Raw genomic sequence first — 21,189 nt, forward strand, 5'->3', positions numbered from 1 at the left:
TTAGAACTAGAGAGGCAAGGGGTCAAAAAGGGGAAGGAGAAGAAGGGGGGGAAGAAGGAAAGGAAAAGAAGTTATAAAGACAGAAACAAGATATAGAGAAACAAGGAAAAGGTACAAGGATTAAAGGTATAAGCCTATTTAGAAGACATAGAGATAATGGGTGAAAATTTAATTGAAAGAGGGATTCTACAAGGGTACATAAGATAGTATTGTTATATTAGAAATAGAAATAAAACTTAGAAAATATGAAACAAGTGTGATTAAAATCATAGATAAAATACTCATTGTAATGTAATGGAATGTTTGTTAATAAATAAATGAAATAAAGAGAATGAGAGAATGAAATTAGTAAAGGATGGGAACATTTTAATTATTATTAATGATTTATAAAATTTAAGTGAAGAGAAATATGAAAGAAATATGAAAAAAAATTATGGAAATATTATAAGTGTTCCTAAGGAAGTATGATATTCAATTGAAAAGAAATGTGAAAGATGTTAAAGAATGTAACTAACATTAATGATAGAGCTGAACTGGAATAGAATAAGTGTTTTATTTACTACTGTTATATATATATCTTCGCTTAAAAAACATAGTGTGTATTTTAAGAATGTACCAAGCAGAATTTGATTAGAAGTTATGTGTTATAATTGTAAAGGCATAAATTGAAGTTTAAATAAGAGTTGAGTGGACAAAATTAAAAGATACAAAGGTGTCACACTCTAATCAGTAACTACAGGGGAATATTTGTTCAATGAGAAAAGAAAATAGGAAATTGAAACAGGACAGACAAAAGTATAAATATAATGATTAGAAAGACATTGAAACTTAGGAAAAGATATATAATTGAATTTAGATAGGTATGAGATAATTAAAAACAAAGTTGAGAAAACTAAGGGAGGGGAGAAATTACGGAGAAAATGTTAAAATAGTAATAAGATATGGAATAGAACACAAAGATGAATATGAAACTGAGTTTGGGTCTGTATGGAGAAGTGATAACCCGGGATCATGCTATTCTCAAAAAAAGATGTTTTATTTGTATTATGTTTTGTGAAAACCCAAATAAAATTTATATATATATAAAAGCTACTAAAATTGTATTCTGGTTAATTACCCTGGCTATAAATTATCATAGTGTTCAGCTATCTTATATATGTTTGAGGTTGAATAGAAATAGCTATTAAACATAATTATAGAACTTTAATAGAAAGAGGATATGATGTAGTAGTTAAAGAGACGGATTAGGACCCAGGTTCAAGACCATCCTCAGTCACAGTCACAGAGCCTCACTGGGTGACTTTGGGCTGGTCAATTTCTCCAGCCCAACCTACCTTCCAGAGGGTGGTGGTTGTGGGGAAAATTTGGAGGGAGTGTTATGACTGCCGCCTTGAATTCCTGAAGGGAAGGCGGAATATAAATCTAAGAAATAAATAAAAATATCACAAATGATACCTCTTGCATTTCCTACTCTTCTGCCTCCAGTGTTTAGATTTTTTTAAAAAATAGCATTTGTTGTAGCTGCTAACCAAGGGAAATATTTAATGCGTATGGTAAATATGCTCTAATCCATAAAGTAACAGAACACTGTTGATTTTAAAAGTGTAACAGATTTGTGGTTTTCCTGTGACTGAACTCCATATGTATCTCATCAAAGAAGTGCCTAAGATGTCTCTCATCTAAAACTGGAGAAGTATGATCCATTGTCCTTGATTTAAATGCATGATTGTTCATATGCTGCATCAATATACAAGTATTCTTATTCAACAAATAGTAAAATGTTTGACACCAAATGTATGCCTAGTATAAAAGCAGTACATTTCATTTTTTTCTACTGAATTTGCAAAATCTCTATCTATAGGATAAAAATCTGTATTCTGAAAAGGTTTCCTGATTAAGCTCCTGAGAACCCCCAAGCATGCATGCTTGGATACATGCTTCTTTTTACAAGCTATGGGCTTTATTAGACAATATGAAAACATGTGATTGAATGCAGCATCTTATGTGACTACATGTGAACTTTACCTGCACAATTCCTATAGATGAAGCATCAACAGTTGTGGTCTCTGACAGCTGCTCCAAATCATCAATCCTAACTGAAAGAACCTGAAATAACCAAAGCAACATTATTTTGCAGTTATGTAGAAAGGATAGTCACTCAGTAGGAAAGAATGCTGTGGAGACACAGAAAAGATACGAAAAAAAGGACTGAGTCTGTTTTTCAGTTGAAACCAATAGCCACAATTTCTTCTTTGTTCTAACATTAACAACCATCCCATAATTCTGTAGCAAAGAAAGAGAGGGAAGGGTCTTTCCACTGATTAACATCTTTTTGAGATCTTTTCCTCTTCGAATTGTTTTCATCCATGCTGGCTATAGAACTATAAGTAGATGCCAAATATTGTATCGTTTGGTCTCAGAGCATATGGATTAAAGTTGTAAAAACCCGAAATAAAAAAAATGCTCTAATTTGGTTCTTTTTATGGGTATCAAATATTTTGAACATCCACATTTCTCTTCTTGTTAAAAAGTGATCTAAGACAAAATTTAAAATGTCAGAATATTTAGACAAAGGAGTCCTAAATACTACAGTATATCAAGAAAATATGACTTACTATTTTAAGTTATTAATGTTAGGCATTAGTGCTTTCTATTTCTCCCAAACTAAAAACCAAGATCCGTGTGGTCTTTAACTATGGGCAGAGTACACTGCATCATGTATTAACCTTATCAAGATGAGAAGCATCTTAATAAGCACCACAGAAAAACAAATGAGTTGTTGCAGGGCTCTCCAACCTTGGCAACTTTACCCCTTGGGGACTTGGGGACTTGATGCTAGCTGAGGAATTCTGGGAGTTGAAGTCCACAAGTGGTAAAGCTGCCAAGGTTGAAGAGACCTGGGTTATTGGATTGCTAGTAGTGCCCCAGAACAAGAATTTGTATTTCTTATGTGTCTCAGAGAAAGCCAACAAAAATTCTTACTTGTTAATCTGCCACTAACTCACCTCTGGATGTTTTCTTCTCATATGACGACTCATTGAAGCTCTAGTAGAAACTTTTGTCCCACAGAGTTGACAATTCTGAGCTTCTACTTTATCATGAGTCAGTTGGATATGCTTTTGAAGCATGTAATCTGTGACATACTTTTTATCACACACTGAGCATGTCCACTGCTTTCCCACTAGTAGTCAAACAAAATGTTTTGTATTAATATGTAATCACACTTCTTAATATTCAATTTCTGAGGACTTCAATTTTAGCCCCTTTTAATGAGTTTATGGTGAAAACATGGAACAGAAAAACTCTGGCCCTGTAAACTATTCTGCATTATAAATTCTAGCAGCTTCAGCTTAGAATGGCACTAATTAATTACGTTGGGAATATTAATTTAACACCATCTGGAAGACTGGATTCTCCATTCTTGGAGCAGAACAGCTTCCTCAACTTGGCATTTGCCTGATGTTTGGGGACTAAACTATAATCAATAGCAAAGCAGAACAGTGCACTACAATACTTCACAGAAGCATAAGTTCAGGGAAGAAAGAAGGCATTATAGAATATACATTACAATAATAATGCATGAAGCATTGATTAATAGTGAATCAAAAAAGGCAGAACAATTTAAGAGATGAGGAAGACTTATTTTTATTTTAGGATTAATATTCTAACATTTACCTGTGTGAATTAGTTTATGGGTTTCCATTGTGTTCCTCTCACTAAAGGTCTTTCCGCAGAGTTCACACATGAAATCTTTGATCCCTGCTAATTAGAAACCATGGTAAGTACCAAAACAATGGTTTCTTATAGAGCTGTATATCAAATATAAAATTGTATGTAACATGATATGCCTTTCCTTAGTACTAAAATAATCCAATAGGAACAAGAATTCTAGCAAAAAAGATTGGGACCTGGGATAAGCTGCTCTCAATACCATATCAATAACAGCCTGCTTTTTGCTTATTCATTGATTTCATGAGAAACAAGTCCCAGGACTGAACTGGCAATGTTGAATTTAGCATGATTAAGGACAATAAACCTAAACTTCCATTTTGTAGGGCATTTATTTCTGCAGATATGCAGTTTGTCTTTTTTGACTGGATCTCTATCTGCAAAGAAAGAATTGGCAATGTTTTGTTGGCAGGGGAGCAAATCTTGAGGGGGAAAGGGAAGAAGAATTCTCTTACATGTTTCAAAAATACAAATATTCTTCAGCTTTTTATAATCAGTTCTTCCATTTATGTTAGCAGGCCTTTTTACTTCTTTCAGTCTATTTTCTGGAGTTTAGCAAATACGCTAAAATGTATTGCTTTAAACTTGGCTTTTATTATTGTTTTTGTAATTTGTTGGGTTTGGGTATAAATGTATTATGTATATCTCTGTGCATTGTTTTACTCTGATGTTATAGCGGAAAGTAAAAATATTTATTTCCAGAAAAATAAAATATGTTAGGTAAAATTATATTTGGTTAAAGAATGTTAACCATAATCTTTACACCATGTGTGTATGTGTGTGTGTAGCCATAACAACAATACTCAACAATACTCAAACTCTTTGGACATTTCCCAGGAACAACTGTCTGTGTACAGGTGTACTGTTCACTCCTGAAGATATCTGGAGTATAATTGCCATAAAAATGAGCTGACATCATTTTAATTTAAAGTCCAACAACTTTCAGGCAATTTGACTCACTCTCTGCAGAGTCCACGAAGCTCCTATCAATGGGGCTCACCTGTGTGCCTTTTATAATGTTTAAGCATGTTGACTTTCTGTGCAAATTTCCGATGGCATTCCATACATTCGTACTCCTTTATCCCTTTATGCAGCTTCATATGGTGTCGCAATGCATGCTTTGTTTTCATTCCTGCAAGGAATAAATTCTATGCTAAAACATGGTGGGCAAGCCAAATTAAGCTCATTTAATTAGATTTTATTTATTGTTTACACTTATATCTTGCCTTCCTTCAAGAGCTAAGGGTAGCATACATAGCACCCTCTCCTCCATTTTTTCCCAGAACAATCCTGGGAAGGAGGTCAGGCTAGGAATGAGTGACTGTCCTGAAGTTATCTCCTGAGATGCTACAGTTGAGGATGGGTTTGACCCAGGCCTTTCCTGGTCTAACACTTGAACCATTATACCATACTGGCTCACTTCATTCAAAAACATGGAAGAGAAACAGCGGTTAGACTTATCTCTATCCTTGGGCCACCTGGTCTTTATCTATTTCCCCTTCTAAATAGGGTGGGACTGCTGATCTTCTGAAGACCAAAAAGGTACTCCATAATATATGTAATTGCTGTTCTCATTCATTGGAGATGGAGCTGACAAGAAAGAGACCTTCAGAGCAACATTCATGGGATATATGTAATTTATAGCACTCTGTGACCCAATGCAGCCAAAATCTGAGTCTGAAGATACAAACTAATCTATTTTACAATGTTTTACGAGAGTGATTTTAACCCAGTTATTCTATAAGCATTTATTAACAGTAATCTGCCAATAAGGCTCCTGATGCAGTTGCCCTTCTTACAGAAAATGCTATGAAACAGAAAAATGGGATGTGGCATTTTGCTGACTGTGATAATGTATTTTCTAACCTACCTGTAAATTGCTGAGTGGGAACTTCAACTCTCCTAATTTTCTGTTTGTAAAGTTATGCATATATCCCTCTGAGAGTTAATCCAACTTTTCCAGTGTTGAGTAGTAAATTAGGACTTTCAGAGGGATGATTTCTAGGAAAGAATGTGTGAGGGGCACTTAAGGACTTCTGCTGTTAGTGCCACAAATTTCTTGCCTTTTGTAGCACCATTCAAAGGTGTACCCAAGTGACTGGTTACTCAAGATGGCCTTGACTGCTGAAACTGTAAGATTCACGTAAGCTCATTATACAGTACGTATGTAAGCATGACACATGCTTTTATGTCTCTTCAATACATGACTCCAAGTGGCTTATAGGATAACGCACAATACACATAATACTTTACAAATAGATTTTAAAAATCTCAATTATCAGATTTGCTAAGAAAAATAGGAGGAGTAAATACTACTGTACTGGAGTGAATTCAAAATAAATATAATTACATTGCCTCAAGCAGTTTAATTTGCATTGTACCGTGGAGGGCAGTGAAAAAGATGAGAATGGGCCAGAGTCATTCATTTGCCCAGAGCACCAAAAACATAACAATCCCCTTTTGCTCGGGGACTAAAAAGAGCTCACCGTCATGGTCAAGGTGAGAGGGACATTGATGTTTTCTTGAGATTTCATGAAAATCAGATGGATAACCCATTCTGCGACAGATGCCAATGATTTAGTCAATCCGGAAATGTGATAAGCAGTGCCTTTTGTATATTTCACTGATATGAACACTAAAGGCCCTTCAACTGGATTCATCCTATTTCAATGGTTCTAGTTATAATTTTGCCATTTTACACCAGCTGGCAGTACTTTTTCACCTGGCCCAATTCTGATTTTAGGATTAGTGGTACTGCTCTTCAGTCTAGTTAGATGACCAGCAGTGCGGACTCATAATGAGGCTATATTCCATGCCCAGTCCTCTTTTGCAAGTGAGCTGCCCATCCTGTTAGACTGGCATTTATGGCCATCTTCTATTCTTTAACTGTCCTCTTGAGTGACATTCCTGTGCCAGACTGGCTGGGACTAACCACCAGCACAAGATTTAAATTACCTTATTTGGCATCATTACACACAAGTGGATTCTGCTAAAAATCTGATCCTGAAACCGGAGAGGGAACCATCTGCAATGTGCAGTAGAAAGGTCAATGTGAACATGTCCAAAACTATAATAATCATAGCCTGCAAATTTGCCAGTTTCATAAGGGACAGTCTTCTGAATATTACTTTTCCCTTCCTATTTTGAGAGTTTGTTCCTGGAACAGGAACAGCTTCCTTTCTTGTATGTCTACAACAACATTAATTGTTATGATTAATAGCTGTCACATACCTAATGTCAGCTTTCTGAAGTGACCATCTAACTCTGCCTAATGCTAAGGCCAACTCTGTGACTGAGATTCCATGAAGAGAAGACCTGAACCAAAAATGCATCAACAGCTATAATATCTTATTCCATTTCAGAAGCAATAAGAATGTGCTTAGGACACCACATACAAAGGCAACAGAAATGAAGCAGGATATCACACTATAAGATCACATTTTCATATAAAATTAAATGCTCAATTTTAGTATTTTATGAAAAAAATAATTTAATTTAAATAGCCATGGAAATCTATATTTTCATGCCTTACAGATAAGATACCATACCTTTACCACATTCTGCACATAGATATTCTCGGATGTTATCATGGACTCTCATATGTTCTTTTAACATGTCCTTCCTTGCAAATGATTTTCCACATTGTTCACAAGCATGACTTTTCACCCCTTCACAAAAGAAATAATATTTTTATTTCTTTAATAATAAAAAGAAAGCCAACAAAAATGTCCCCTTAAATAAAAAAAGAGCAAAATCCTTCCAGTTCCCTCAAGAAAAAAATTATGTGAAATAAGGCAGAGGCAAATACAAGAAGATCTAAGAGTCCTTTATGAGCTACAGAACTGAACAGGAGAAAGAATTTTAAGGTGTGGCAAGATACAAGTGAAAGTAAAAGAATACTTGTTGTGAGAGGGAGAGGAAGGAGGAGAGATTAAAAAATGCAGTATCAGAATGACTAAAGCAAATAAGATATTTTAAAATGTTGAATATACTAAGTTGGAGGGCAGAAAAATGACCACAACAGGTTTCTATTCTGGATGGAATCCAGATGGAATATCCAACTAAAACAGGAGTTACAGAACAGAAAGTCATTTCTTCTCAGTTGTCCAGCTATAGCAGTTTTTACTTTGGACTGTTGTGAAACACCACCACCCCACACATACACTCCACTTTGCAAAGATGACTTGAACAGAACAAAAGCAACAAATGTGGACAATATTACCACTTTAAAACATAATATTCAGCAAAGAGTGAACTGCCCCTCTCTTATAATTTGCACGAGCTTTGTCTAATGTAGGGATAGTCAACCTTTTTATACCTACCTCCCACTTTTGTATCTCTGTTAGTAGTAAAATTTTCTCTAACCGCCCACCAGTTCCACAATAATGGTGATTTATAATGTAGGGGACAAAACCCCTACCGCCCACCTTGAAAGCTGGAACACCCACTAGTGGGCGGAAGGGACCAGGTTGACTACCACTGGTCTAATGTATAAGAATCCTTCTAATCCAGTAATGGCTAACCTTTCCGTCCCCACATGCCAAAAGTGTACGTGCATACATGCACACGCATGTGTGCCAGCATCCATAAGGCAATGCACGCAAGCCCCCCCACCCATGCGCATGCACGCCTGACCCTGTGCGCCCAGTACATCTGCACATGCATGCCTGCCCCCGCATGCCCCCACATGCATATGTGACCCCTCCGTATGCCCCTTGCATTTCTGCACATGCACGTGCATCTCCCACATGCACCCTGCCCCCCGCACGTGCACAGCAGCTACCCGACGATCAGCTGGAGGGCAGGCGACACATGTGCAGGCGCAGTGGACCTGCTCCAGGCAACGGCTCGCGTGCTGGCAGAGATGGCTCTGCGTGCCACTTCCAGCATGCGTGCCATAGGTTCGCCATCATGATTCTAATCCATACCAGCAAAATGTAGATATTTGGAAGAGCTTCAATTAAAATAAAATCAATTTTTATTGGCTTTTCCCAACTATAGGATTTATGTATAGAATTAGGATGAGCAAAATCTTTCTTATTCAGAAAGAAGAAATAGAATGAGTTTACCTGTATGAATAAGTTTATGTCGTTCTAAATTTCCTATGCTGTTAAATATCCTTCCACAGATTTCACATGGATGAATATATCTAAAATGGAAAATAAGGAATAATTTGTAAGACTGAATTCCTATAGTCTCAGAAATGAATTTTTATTTGAAAATAAATATTGGAAAGAGCTTATTACAACTAGACCATGCACTTGGAACTAATTGTACAAATACCTACTTGTACATTTCAGTAAATTTCCCTATCTAGCACAGCCTTCATTTATAGGGAGCTCAATTCCAATATTTTCCACCATATGTCCTTTGGGAGTTCTAGTCCCACTCTAGCAAAAGGGCTGCCCTTGGAAGTGTCTGCTGCTGTTTCTCATTCTTTTCTCCTTCCTTGCACATGGAGATGTTTCCTGAGGCTATTTCTGAGGCATATTTTAGTCACAATGTCTTGATAGAATCAAATGAAGAAACATTTTCAAGTTTGCTTTGCTTCTATTGCTGACAGGTTTTTTTTTAATGCCTTCTAGTCAGTGTTGACTCTGAATTAGTCCCTGCAGTTTTTTGGGCAAGGTTTCAGAAGTGGTTTGCCATAGCCTGATTTCTAGGGCTGAGAGAGAGTGGCTGGCTCAATGGCAGCCAGGTGGCTTCCTGCTTAAAGACGGACTAGGTTTTGGGTCTGTTGCCTTGACTTCTACACCGAGCTGGCTCTCATCTTGATTATACTACCTTTCAAACAATATCCTCTCCTCTGACAAGGAAACTGATTGTTACCAGGACAGCACATGTGCAAAATTATTTTCAACTGATAAATAACTTTAAGTAAAAATAAAACCAGGCCAGTTTTACAGTCCATCATTCCCCTCAGTTTAGTTTGCTAAAGTTTCACCATTAAGTTTATGAAACTGCTGGCATGCAACATTTCCCCAGGCAAAGCTGTTCAGAGTGCACTTAATTTAGCTCTATTAGACTTTTTTTTTTTTGCTTACTTTTGCACATTGGGGTCTGGTAGGTTCTCCCGATGTATGACCATATGAGCATGGTAAGTTGCCTTCAAAGCAAAGCGCCTGTTGCAGATGCTGCAACCATAACCCTTCTCTTTGTGCACTTCCATGATGTGCTTCAAGTACTCTTTACCTCGGCCAAATGTTAACTGAAAAATGAAACAGCAGTGAATGCACAGCACTGAAGGAGACAGGTATCATTACCAGCTACAGATATTAACTACCATGATAAAAAAACAAAGAACCACTTTCATGTTTAACTTGTTTGTTTTTTGTGTTGTTGCAAAACAAAAATATATATGAAAAATATAGCAGAAAAAAATGGAAGTGGGATATATACATGTCATGTCGCCTTGGCTTAATGACCATTTATTTGATGACCATTGAAAGGTATGATGGCCCTGAACAAATGGCAGGCATGACCAGTCCTCAAAGTCATGGCTGTTGCAGTGACAATACAATCGTGCAATATTTTGTTTAACAACCACTTTGCTTAGTGACAGAAATTCTGGTCCCAATTAAGGACATTAAACGAAGACTATATTTGCTGTTGGTTTTTAAACATGCCCTTTTAAAATAATGCAGTTTTAGTAATCACCGGTGGTTTATAAGGAAATTTAATCTGGATTGCAGCCATTTCATTCTTCCGGGAAACAAAGGATTTTTGATGTTTAAAGGGAGGAAAGGAGGCCATGGGGAGATCCAATCGCTGGAGCCAAATTGACAAAAGAGGCAGAGAGGCGCGCCGAGCTCCCGAGACGGTTCTGCCAAGTTTTAGTAATACAGTTGACATTTAGTTAAAACTATTCACAATCTGTTTATGTTTGAGAAACAATTTAGAGTTCTGTTGAAGAACTTATGATCTACACTAAGGGTGTTTACTGGTCAAATCTGTTGTCCTGCCACCTGATACAAAGATTCCAATGATATTTTAATTTAATGATGACAATACATGCATAAAGACTTTTTGTTTACAGTATATCTTTTCATTTCAATAGAGGCGAAATGAATCCTTTTTTGCATGCAAAGACCTATCTTTACTGAAAAGTAAAAGCTTGCATGTGCAAGAAATCTAAGTGTTCAATAAAACATACCATAGAAACCTCTAGATCAGGAAATACGTTGGAATATTTTTTCACCATCTTCAACACTTTTCATGGCACTTTCAACCAATCCCACCCCAAAATGTTGAATGGAGTAAATCTACCTGGCACCTTTTGCAGCTATACTTGTGGGGCTCAGAATCTACACTTCCATCTGAGTTGTCATCATTTTCTTCTGAAGAGATTCCAATTTTACCAATAAATTCTTCTCTCTGGTGGTCATCCATTATTGCTATGTCCTGTACAAAGGATGGTTCAAATGAAATGTCTTATTCAACCCCAAAGGAAGCTGATGCTACTTAATTACTCTCTAATATTTTCATAAAACCTCTGAAAAAACAGCTAACATATGTTTTGATGCCTCATATATTTTTCTCCTGTTGCTAAGCTTATCTCTGATGTTAAATATATAATTATCCTAGAGAAAGCAGATTAACTGAGCCCTTTTCAGTTATGGTTTAGGCCTGGATTGGGGATGGAGACAGCACTGGTCATTCTCCTGGATGACCTGTCTCAGGACCTGGATGAGATAATCCTTAGATCTCTAGTTGATTTTTATACTGATTGACCATGGTATCTTTTTGGATCACCTGTAAGGATTGGGAGTTGAAGCTATTTTCTTTAGAGAGAGATTCTGGGCCAATTTGTGTTGGTGGGAGAGTAAAGATTGGCCTAGTAGTTTCTGACTTGTGGGATGCCGCAGGATCAGTCTTATCTCCCTTGATTTTCCACATAAATTGTATAGGTAAATAAATAAACAAACATCTGTATCAAGCTGCTGGGACATATCATGCGATCTTTTGGAGTGTGGTATCATCAATATGTTGATGATACTTAGCTGTGCATCCTCACCCTGGGCCATGGGGGAGATCATGTTCTCTCTTTCCTGGTGCTTGGAGGCTGTCAGGGTCTGGATGGGAGAGAACAGACTGAAGTTGAACCCTGGCAAGTTAGAAATTCTGCTGATACATCAGCATCCTAGTCTCCAGCTGGACTATAGTAGTGTGCTCTATTTAGGTTGCAGCTGGTTCAAAATGCAGTAGTCCACATGCTTTCATATTAGGAGCACAGAACACCAGTTTTGCAGATTCTGCATTGGTTACCAACTGAAGGTGCTGATTTTGACCTATAAAGCCCTTCTCCTGGTTGGGTGTCTTCAGCAGGGGTGGGATTCAAATTTCTTAACAACCGGTTCTGTGGGTGTGGCTTGGTGGTCATGGCTTGTATGTAAATATTATAAATATTGATGTAAATATTGATTTTTTTATTAAAAAAGAGCAACTTTTTACTCAAAATCAGGCAAACCAGGCAGATTGAATTGCTCACAGATTCATTCATAGATCTATCTTTCTACCATTGGTTACCTGAGTCTGTCACATAAAATTTGCTTGCAAGCAAATTCATAAAATTTGCTAGCAAGCAAACTCACAAAATTAACTCACAACATACTATGTATGTAAATATTGAATTTTTTATTTAAAAAAGAGCAACTTTTACCCCAAATCAGGCAAAGCAGATTGTTGCTCACAGTTTCACAGATTCATTTAGAGATCTATCTATCTGCCATCAGCTACCTGAGTCTGCACTGAAAAATAGAAGCTTCGGTCCTAAAGAAGGTTCAGCTCTGCTCTTAGATTAGTTAGAAAGCAAGAAATGCAACAATTTCCTGCTTTCTAGCTAATCTAAATCTCCTGGCACAGCAGAACAGCTGATGGTCGGGCGGGGGGAAGGAAAAGTAGCAACTTAGCAGGCAAGTTTGATGAGCACATGCCAAGTAAGGAGTGAATGGGTGGGGTGGGGTAGGGCCAGCCAGTGGCATGATTTGCCAGTTCTCTGGCAGGTAGAATCCCACCTAGTGAGAGTGCGTTTTGTGCGAGTATGTAGACCATTTCCAAAAAACCTCAGCCGTGCCGCCTAGACAGCTGACAAGCACTGCACGCGGGTGTGCAGCGTTTCAGACTCCTCTTCTTTCCTGCTTTTTCAACCTCAGCTGTGCTACACAAAGCAGCTGAGATTGAAAAAGCAAGAAATAAAGGACAGCCGAGAGCCTGGGCAAGTGGGTGGGTCAAAGAGAGCAGCAGACACTGAACCGCTCTGGTGTCTGCTGTTCTTCAGAGCTACCAGTTCTATAGAACCGAGCCGAACCGGTAGCATCCCACCCCTGGTGTTCAGGATGACCTTCTCCAACTCACTTCAGCCCAACCAATTATATCTAGCAGGGAAAAACTCCTGCAAGTGTCATACTTTCAGTAGGATTGGAGAGAGAGTTTTTCTGTTGGAAGTGTGATCACTATATAACAGTATTCCTATGGAGATCTGATTGCCTTCCTGTTTGTCGGTTTGTATAAGGTTCTAAAAACAACTTTTGGGAGGAACCTTCTCCCAATTTGCAATTTCATCTGTCATAAAACAATTTAGGCAATGGTCACTGAAGCATTCTCACTTTTCGGTATTTTCTCAGTATATCTGAGGAACTTCTTCCTACTCCTGTTGAGCTTCAGCCTTGCATAAAACTGTTACACACAGCTAAATATTGTACCTTAAAATGAACATGAATATGATCTCTCAGAACATCGACTCTGAAAAATTTACGGCCACAAATCTCACATGTATATTTCTTATCTCCGTGGGTCAAAAGGTGTTTATTCATATTACTCCTGCACGAAAAAATCTGGAGACAAAAAATATTGATAAAAATTATTCACACCTTCTCACTTCAATGATTTCATTCATAAATTGTTACCCAAAATTCAGCAGGATTGTTTTAATTAAAAACTATCTTCTTATTTATGTTAAATACAATACAAATACCAATAAACCAAAACATATAGTAGTGGGTTTTATCAAAATAGCCCACAGTGATGTGACATTGGTACTACCATCATTACAGATACTAGCAATGAGGCCACTACACTCAGGATCACCTGTAGTTTCTGGACAGTCTTTATAGGTGACCTCAAAGAGATAATGGAAGGTAGATTCCTTGGGTGCTCTGCTGTGAAGTACCATAAAGCTTATTCCTTTCCCTGCTACTATGCAACACTACATGCAACAACTGACAACTAGGAGCAAAGAATGAACAGATGATACTCTGCTGTTCATCACCATCCTGGGCTTAGATGAGGGGTAGCTAATCCTTGATGCTCAAAAGTTGTTGGGATCTGATGGAGAAACAGGCTAAAATTAACCTCAGGAAGATGGGAGTGGCTTTGGAAAAAATTCTGGAGATAGTCTAAATCTATACCTTAGATCTGGAAGAGGTAGAACCCTCAGATGGAGATAGTTCACAATCTGGGAGTTCTTGGACTCATAGCTCAGACTAGAATAGTAAGTAGAGTCTAAGGCCAAAGATTTTTGCACAAATACATCTGGTGTACCCGTTGTGACCAATCCTGGAAGAAAAGGTTTTGCTTATGGTAAGTTGGCACCTCATGTTTGGTTTTCTGCAATTTGCTTTATTAGTTAAAAGTTGTTCCAGCATGTGGAAGTCCAGGAAGTAAAAGGCGAACTGAGGTTCACCTCAACTATAGGAACTGCATGGTTGCCAATTAACTTCTGTGTACAGTTCAAGATTTTAAGTTTTAACCTTTAAAAGCTACTTCTCTGAACAGAATCTGCCTGTCCAGTAAGATGAAGCAGAGAAAACACTTTAAAGATCTTCTGGGTAATGGCACCATTTCTTTGGAATGATTTTTAAATTTCTGAAAGACCTTCTCTTCAGTAGGGCATTTGGAGAAGAGAGAAAAGTGATGATCTCTTCCCCAAAGCCTGTTCTATCATTTTGACAATGACTCTCAAAAGGCAAAAAATCTGAGGGAGCCTACTCAGTATAAAATTGGCAATCAGACATTTCAGATATCCCAGAATAGCTTTTCCGAGCCTATTGCCCTTGAAATGTTTTATACTTCACCTCTAACTACTGCATAAACGTTTTTGCAATGGAAGATAGGAGATATTCTCCAAAACACCTGGACAGCAAGTTGAGGGAGCTGGCCAGGGTAACACAATTTGCTCTAGTTTTTTTAAAATACCAGACTAGAAACTCTTGAGGCCATGAGTTCTAGCTCCACCTTAGGCATGGAAACTGGCCTAATGACTCTCTCTCAGCTCACCTCAGCTCACCTCACAGGGCTGTTGTTGTGGGAAAAATAGGAGGAAGGAGCATACATTCATCACTTTGAGTTATTTATAAAAATAATAAAGGCAGGATAATAAACAATAGCTAAGTTGCCTGCAGTATGCACTAAATCCATAGCTTCATTGGTTATGCTGTTTAGCAAGATTTGTCCAGTTGTCATATGGCTTTTAATGATCATAAATACTGAATCAGTGCAACAAAGCTGTTGTACTCCAATGCATGAACATATCTCTAAAATCTACACCACCACCCCGCCCCCACTAATTATGGTCAATGGGAAATCCTACCTTTCCACACACTGGGCATCTGGAAGGCTCTTTCTTGTAGCGAACCATATTCTCTGCATTGTGCTCAAATTCCTCTCTTTTTACACGTCTCACTCCTTAATTTCCACCAAGAGAAGAACACAGAACTATGTTTTCTACTTTTCTCTTTAATAGTGTATATATTACTAATGTGATCCAAACAATAAAAGATGTAACAGTAACAAAATAACACACTCTACATAATTGATTTAGCTGTGCTGTTTGCCTGTGCACAGACTGGACTGAGAGATAAAGCATTACCTAAGACTATGTGCTCAAATGACATGGTTTAATTTTTGTCTGTTACACACAATTCTGACTATTTATTGCAGTGCATTGGTTCAATTCCTGTAGGACTTCCTAGTTCAACAGAAGCTATTAGCTTCCTGATTTGAACACAACTTCCAGCAGCTTTATCCATAGAAGCCAATGGTAAGAAATGTTACAAACTGCAGTTTTTCATTTGCTGGAGAACAAATTGCCCACCCTGATCTGCATTGTCATTACTCGATATATTAGAACAAGAAGTTACTTTACACATGTCCTGAAAAACACTGTTGGCTAAAGCAAGAATTATACAGTTATTATAGAAGCTAAATTTGTAATATACACTTAAATCATTCTGAAAATTTATCATCAGATCTTCTGTTTTTCCCTTCTGGTTATACCTTTCAGAATAAGTAGAAGATAATAATCTAAGCTTTTACCCAGGAAAACAAATGGTAAAGAATATGTTGTAAACAAGGGTTATGTTCGTATCAAATCCTTTTAAAGTGCAACTTTAATTAGTTTGAAACACTGATTTCAACAGAAAAATAGCTCCCTTCTAAATTAGCTTCACAGTCGTTTGTTCTATTTTAGCAATACAAAAAACAATATAGGGACTTTTCCAGGCTCTTGCAATGACTCAAGCTTGGGAGAACACGATGTGATTCTCCAAGACACACCCAAAATGGCTACAGAAATAATTTTTGTGTAGCAGAAACAAAGTGGTGCCTTGTGATAAGCATTTTGCTCATTTTTGTTAGCATTCAACAAATTATTGTACTCTGGCTTTAATGACAAGAAAAGAAAAAAGTTGTTTCCAGACATCTAAGATGTCTTTTAGTTGCCTAAAGACTAATAATTTTAAATTATGAAATTATCACAGCACAACCTTTGTGAACTGGACTGCAATCTAGTCCATAAAATCCTTGTTTTACTAACATGGCTAGTTCCCTTGAAAGAGATTCAAAACAGACGAATCCTTGTGCTAAATCAAAAGACACTTTGAAGCTAATGTGTCTTTCCCTCCTTAAGAAAAAAGAAGAAATTATATATGTCTGCAGGGATGAAAATACATATGGTTTTATCATACAAACATTGGAACCCACATGCTAACGTTAGCTGTTATGATGCAAATGTGTAATAACCTCTGGGTGAGAATATGCACATTTTATTTCAGCATCACTATTCTTATTACAGATGTTGCTAGAAGAAGCAATGGGAACACATTATACTGTAGGTTACAAACAAAAGTAAGTTTGGGTGCTTCCAGCATAACAAAAATAAAAAGTAATTTTCAAAGAACTTTATAAGCTCAATCCCAGGTAATAAATTATAACATCAAAAGAGATTCTGTGAACAATCTTTAAGCTCAAACAACAAATCAGCAACTTAGATAAGAACTTTAGAAAATGGTTCACAGATGACTCATCATCTTTTACAGTAGATCATTGCTACATCAAGAACTATCAACCTTTTGAGTAGTTGTCAACCCAACTGACAACTTGAGTACAGAAGGTCCCAATCACAGATTCAAGTACAAGATCCAAGAAGGCATTAATCACAAATGTACTTTACCTTCCAGATGCCGCCTCTGATGATCCAACATCACATCCTTTCGGTAGAATAGTTTATTGCAAATCTCACAGGCAAATTTTTTGTCCCCATGCTTCTTTTTATGTTTTGAAAGATTACTGTTTGTAGAAAAGAACCTGAAACACATCTCACACTGAAATGTCTTATCATCTGAAAGAAAAGGGGATTAAGGAATTTATATGATTTTAAAAAATCACACAGGTAGTCCTCAACTTATGACAATTGAGCCCAACATTTCTGTTGCCAACTGAGACATTTGCCAAGTGAGATTTGCCTCATTTTACTTTCCTGCCACACTTTTTAAGTGCATCACTGTAGTTGTTAAGTTAATAACAAAGTTGCTAAGTGAATCTGGCTTCCCCATTGACTCTGCTTGTCAGGAGGTTGCAAAAGGAGACAATATGACGCTGGGACACTCAACCGTCATAAATATGAGTCATCTGCCAAGCATCTGAATTTTGATCATGTGGCCATGGGGATACTGCAATGGTCATAAATGTGAAAAATGGCCAGAAGTCACTTTTCAGTGCCGTTGTAACTTTGAATGGTCATTAAATGAATTATTGTAAGTCGAGGGCTACCTGTACACATCTATAGGATCAATTTCTAAAATACAGGAAGCAGCTTTCTCTGCCTTATGCTATAAAATAACCTGATTCAAAGTGATTAATCATATTGTAAAATTTTAAAATTAAAGAAAACAACAACACAACATATAATTCAGCTAGTAAAAAAAAAGACAGAACAAGGATATAACCAATAAAACATCATCTGAAATCTCACTTGGATGAAATTATCTGTAGATTATTCACATTTTAGCTGGCTATGTAAATTAAGACACGCAAGTAGCCCTTGGTTAACAAACACTTGGGATGTCTTCCTTGGATGATTCCACAGATTCTTCTTCAGAGATCAGCTCAAGGGAGGATGAGCCCATTCCTGGGACATCAGGAACTAAGTTGATTAATGTCTCTGAACGGCAACCAAAAGAGAATGGAGGGAGGCTTCAGCTGGGGAAAGCTTGCAGTGGCAGATTGGCAAGCAAAGAGGAGGAGGAACTACCTTCTGCACCTGATCCAAAAATAGGCAGGGCAGAGAAAAAGTAGGAGCAACGGAGATCAGCCAAACTACTTGAGAGGAGAAGGCCCCACCCATCTTGATGGACTACTAGAAAGGTGGCTATTTGTCACAACAGACACAGGGAGGTGTTGCTGGGAACAATGTGTTGGTTTTCTAGTTGTCTGTTTGGTCATCCTGATTCCTGCTTCACCCTGGATTGACACAGTGTTTGGAATTGCGCCTTGGAGACTGAACTTTTCTTGCCAAGTGAACTCTCCTATGTGGATTTAAGTTTTGCCTGGTGGATTTAAGTTTGTTTGGTGGAGTTATTTGTTTGAGCAACTTTCAAGTGCTTTATGGACTATTGGGCTATTGCTTTGTGAACTAATACTGCTTATGGCTAGATTTAATTGGGACAGTGTTGAATCTTGAAAGGAATTGCTGGGGAACATTAATAAACTCACCTAAACCACAGTTAGTTGTGTGTGTGAGTGAATGGGGCAGCACACTTGTTCAACAATCACTGAAATTTATGCAGCATTGAATGAGTGGTGGTCATGGTTGGGCCTCAAAGTTCTAGCCATCCCAGTACAATCACAGTCACATGATCGCAATCTGGGTGCTTGGCAACCAGCTTGCACTTACAACAGTTCAATCTTCCCTGCTGACTTCCTACAAGCAAAGTCAATAGGGAAGTGAGAAAGGAAAGTTGCAAGTGGCTTTGGTAAGTCTCCCGCCCTCCGCACGCACGCGCACACACACACACACACACCCCGCGTAAGGAGGTGCTCACTTAATGATCCATGATCCTCACTCATTAATAATAACAGGGATTGCAAGGATCACCATCGCTAAGCAATGCAATCATGTGACACTGCACCTTATGACTACACTGCTTAGTGACAATTGCCATTGTAATTCAAGGACTATCTATACCAACTTTTCAATTTTATTTGTCTTTTCTTTTCAGGGAATTAAAATCCAATACCGTTTCATATCAATCAGAGTTACCTGATTGTTATCCTACCTGTCCTGCAATTGTGGAATTCCAATGCGCTTTCTATCCGAAAAGCTTTCTCGCATGTAGCACACCTGTATCTATATTCACTGTTAACCTAGAGGAGGCACAAGAAATATGTCACAATTTATTCTTTTAAATTACAGGTAATCCTCGACTTACGACCACAACTGAACCCAAAATTTATGTTGTTAGATGAAACATTTTGTTAAGTGAGTTTTGCCCCATTTTACAACCTTTCTTGCCACAGGTGTTAAGTGAATCACTGCAGTTGGTAAGTTAGTAACCTGGTTGTTCAGTGAATCTGGCCTCCCCATTGACTTCGCTTGTCAGGTCACAAAGGATGACATGACCTTGGGACACAGCATGATCATAAATATGAACCAGTTAACAAGCATCTCAATTTTGACCACATGATCATGGGGATGCTGCAAAGGTCATAAGTATGAAAAACAGTCTTAAGTCACTTTTTTCAATGCTGTGGTAACTTTGAACGGTCACTAAATGAACTGTCATAAGCCAAGGACTACTTGTCCTGGTTTTTAATTTGTTTCCATAATAGAACTTTGCCTAAAAATAATCTCAAGGAAAAGCAGACACCTTTAAATCCGAGGGAAGCCTTGCACTAAGACTTTTGAGGCTCTTTTGTAAAAGCAAAGGATTTACTTTACCATATTTATATGGAGGCAAAATAACTATGAATATTGTGATGACCCAAAGGAGCGTGGCACAAAAGCAACAAAGTCACAAAAGTAGGTAAAGTCCCTTTAATACCACCAACTTGGCCCCCAATGTCCAGTTCGGCTGGAGAAAAGAAAACTCTCCCAAGAACAGTTTTTATAGGGAAGAAATTCCGTCCAAACCCAAAGTACATATAAATTATAATTAAAAACCAACACAAACCACGCTGCAATAATTATTGAGACAGGGCAGGATAAGGAATTGCAGACTTCAAAAGATAACGAAACACACAAAGTTGGGAGGATGCCAGAACCCAGATAAGACTTGACAAAGATAATTCACACTTTGCTTCCAGCAAGGTGCTGTGTGCAAATGCCCTTTGTAAATCCTGTTTTCCCAGCTGCAGCTAATGAAGGGAATCAGGGCCCTTTTCTCCCCCGCAACCCATGTTATTCACGTTGCTCCCTCCTCCCTACCTCCCTGTGAGTGTCCTAGAATGAAGAGGGGGTGGGCCTGGGTCTTCCTTCGAATGTCCAGCCGGACTGTGCCCTTCCCCAGTTTCTTCCACAACCACTGGAATCACACTCCCACTCCCTGTCAGCTGCTCGACCTCCCTCTCGGAATCAGACTCCAAAAGGGGCATGCACGACAGAATATAGTCTATGGCAGAGGTCTCAAATTCAAGACCCAGGGGCCAGATCTGACTCGTGGGGTGCTTAGATCTGGCCCGTGGGGTCGCCCTGGAAACAGCGAAGGACTGGCCCGTGGTGCCTCTGCCAGCGAAAACAGAGCTCGGGAGAGCTGCTCGCGGCCTTCACGAGCTCCATTTTCTCTGGCAGAGGGCTACTGGAGGCTATCACAGCTGAAAAGGGAGCCTGGAAGAGCCGCGTGTGGCCCTCCCTGGATCCGTTTTTGCTGGCAGAGGGCTGCACAATGTCAAGCTGGCCACACCCACACACCCGGCCACACCCACTTGCCTCCCCCCACCCCCGAGGTAAAACACAACTCTGATGCAGCCCTCAATGAAATCGAGTTTGACACCCCTAGTCTACAGTCCCTTGCAGGATATCACAGCTGGATGATAAAATGGAATTCCCTGTCAAAAGAGAGTGAGAGTGAAAAGCTGAGAGGAAGGGCCATCTATATAAGCCTCCCACATACAAGAATGAGAATGCCTATGTATGTTGCTTCTCTACTGCTAGGACTTAAGAGAGAGAAGAAAGAGGTGCTCCAGTCA

General features: G+C 38.3%; 1 protein-coding gene across 6 annotated transcripts in view; it reads right to left on the minus strand.

The window, feature by feature from the left end:
• Positions 1-21,189, minus strand: part of PRDM15 (PR/SET domain 15) — a 47,018-nt gene that overhangs the window by 4,726 nt on the left and 21,103 nt on the right. For 3 of the 6 annotated variants that reach the window (XM_026713586.2, XM_087937653.1, XM_087937651.1), the window contains exons 11-22: positions 19,281-19,368; positions 17,177-17,344; positions 15,317-15,411; positions 13,431-13,562; positions 10,996-11,130; positions 9,774-9,937; positions 8,799-8,878; positions 7,278-7,397; positions 4,730-4,861; positions 3,676-3,759; positions 3,006-3,181; positions 2,026-2,106 (exon numbers count right to left, since the gene is read on the minus strand). In XM_026713586.2, coding sequence (XP_026569371.1) covers positions 2,026-2,106; positions 3,006-3,181; positions 3,676-3,759; positions 4,730-4,861; positions 7,278-7,397; positions 8,799-8,878; positions 9,774-9,937; positions 10,996-11,130; positions 13,431-13,562; positions 15,317-15,411; positions 17,177-17,344; positions 19,281-19,368 — 1,455 coding nt within the window. Of the gene's footprint in view, positions 1-2,025; positions 2,107-3,005; positions 3,182-3,675; positions 3,763-4,729; positions 4,862-7,277; positions 7,398-8,798; positions 8,879-9,773; positions 9,938-10,995; positions 11,131-13,430; positions 13,563-15,316; positions 15,412-17,176; positions 17,345-19,280; positions 19,369-21,189 lie in introns of all 6 variants that reach the window. The other 3 variants (XM_026713589.2, XM_087937652.1, XM_087937650.1) reach the window with 1 other exon arrangement.

This window comes from Pseudonaja textilis, chromosome 7 (genome assembly GCF_049901715.1).
Source record: "Pseudonaja textilis isolate UNSWEBS1 chromosome 7, rPseTex1.2, whole genome shotgun sequence".
Classification (NCBI taxonomy): Eukaryota; Metazoa; Chordata; class Lepidosauria; order Squamata; family Elapidae; genus Pseudonaja; species Pseudonaja textilis.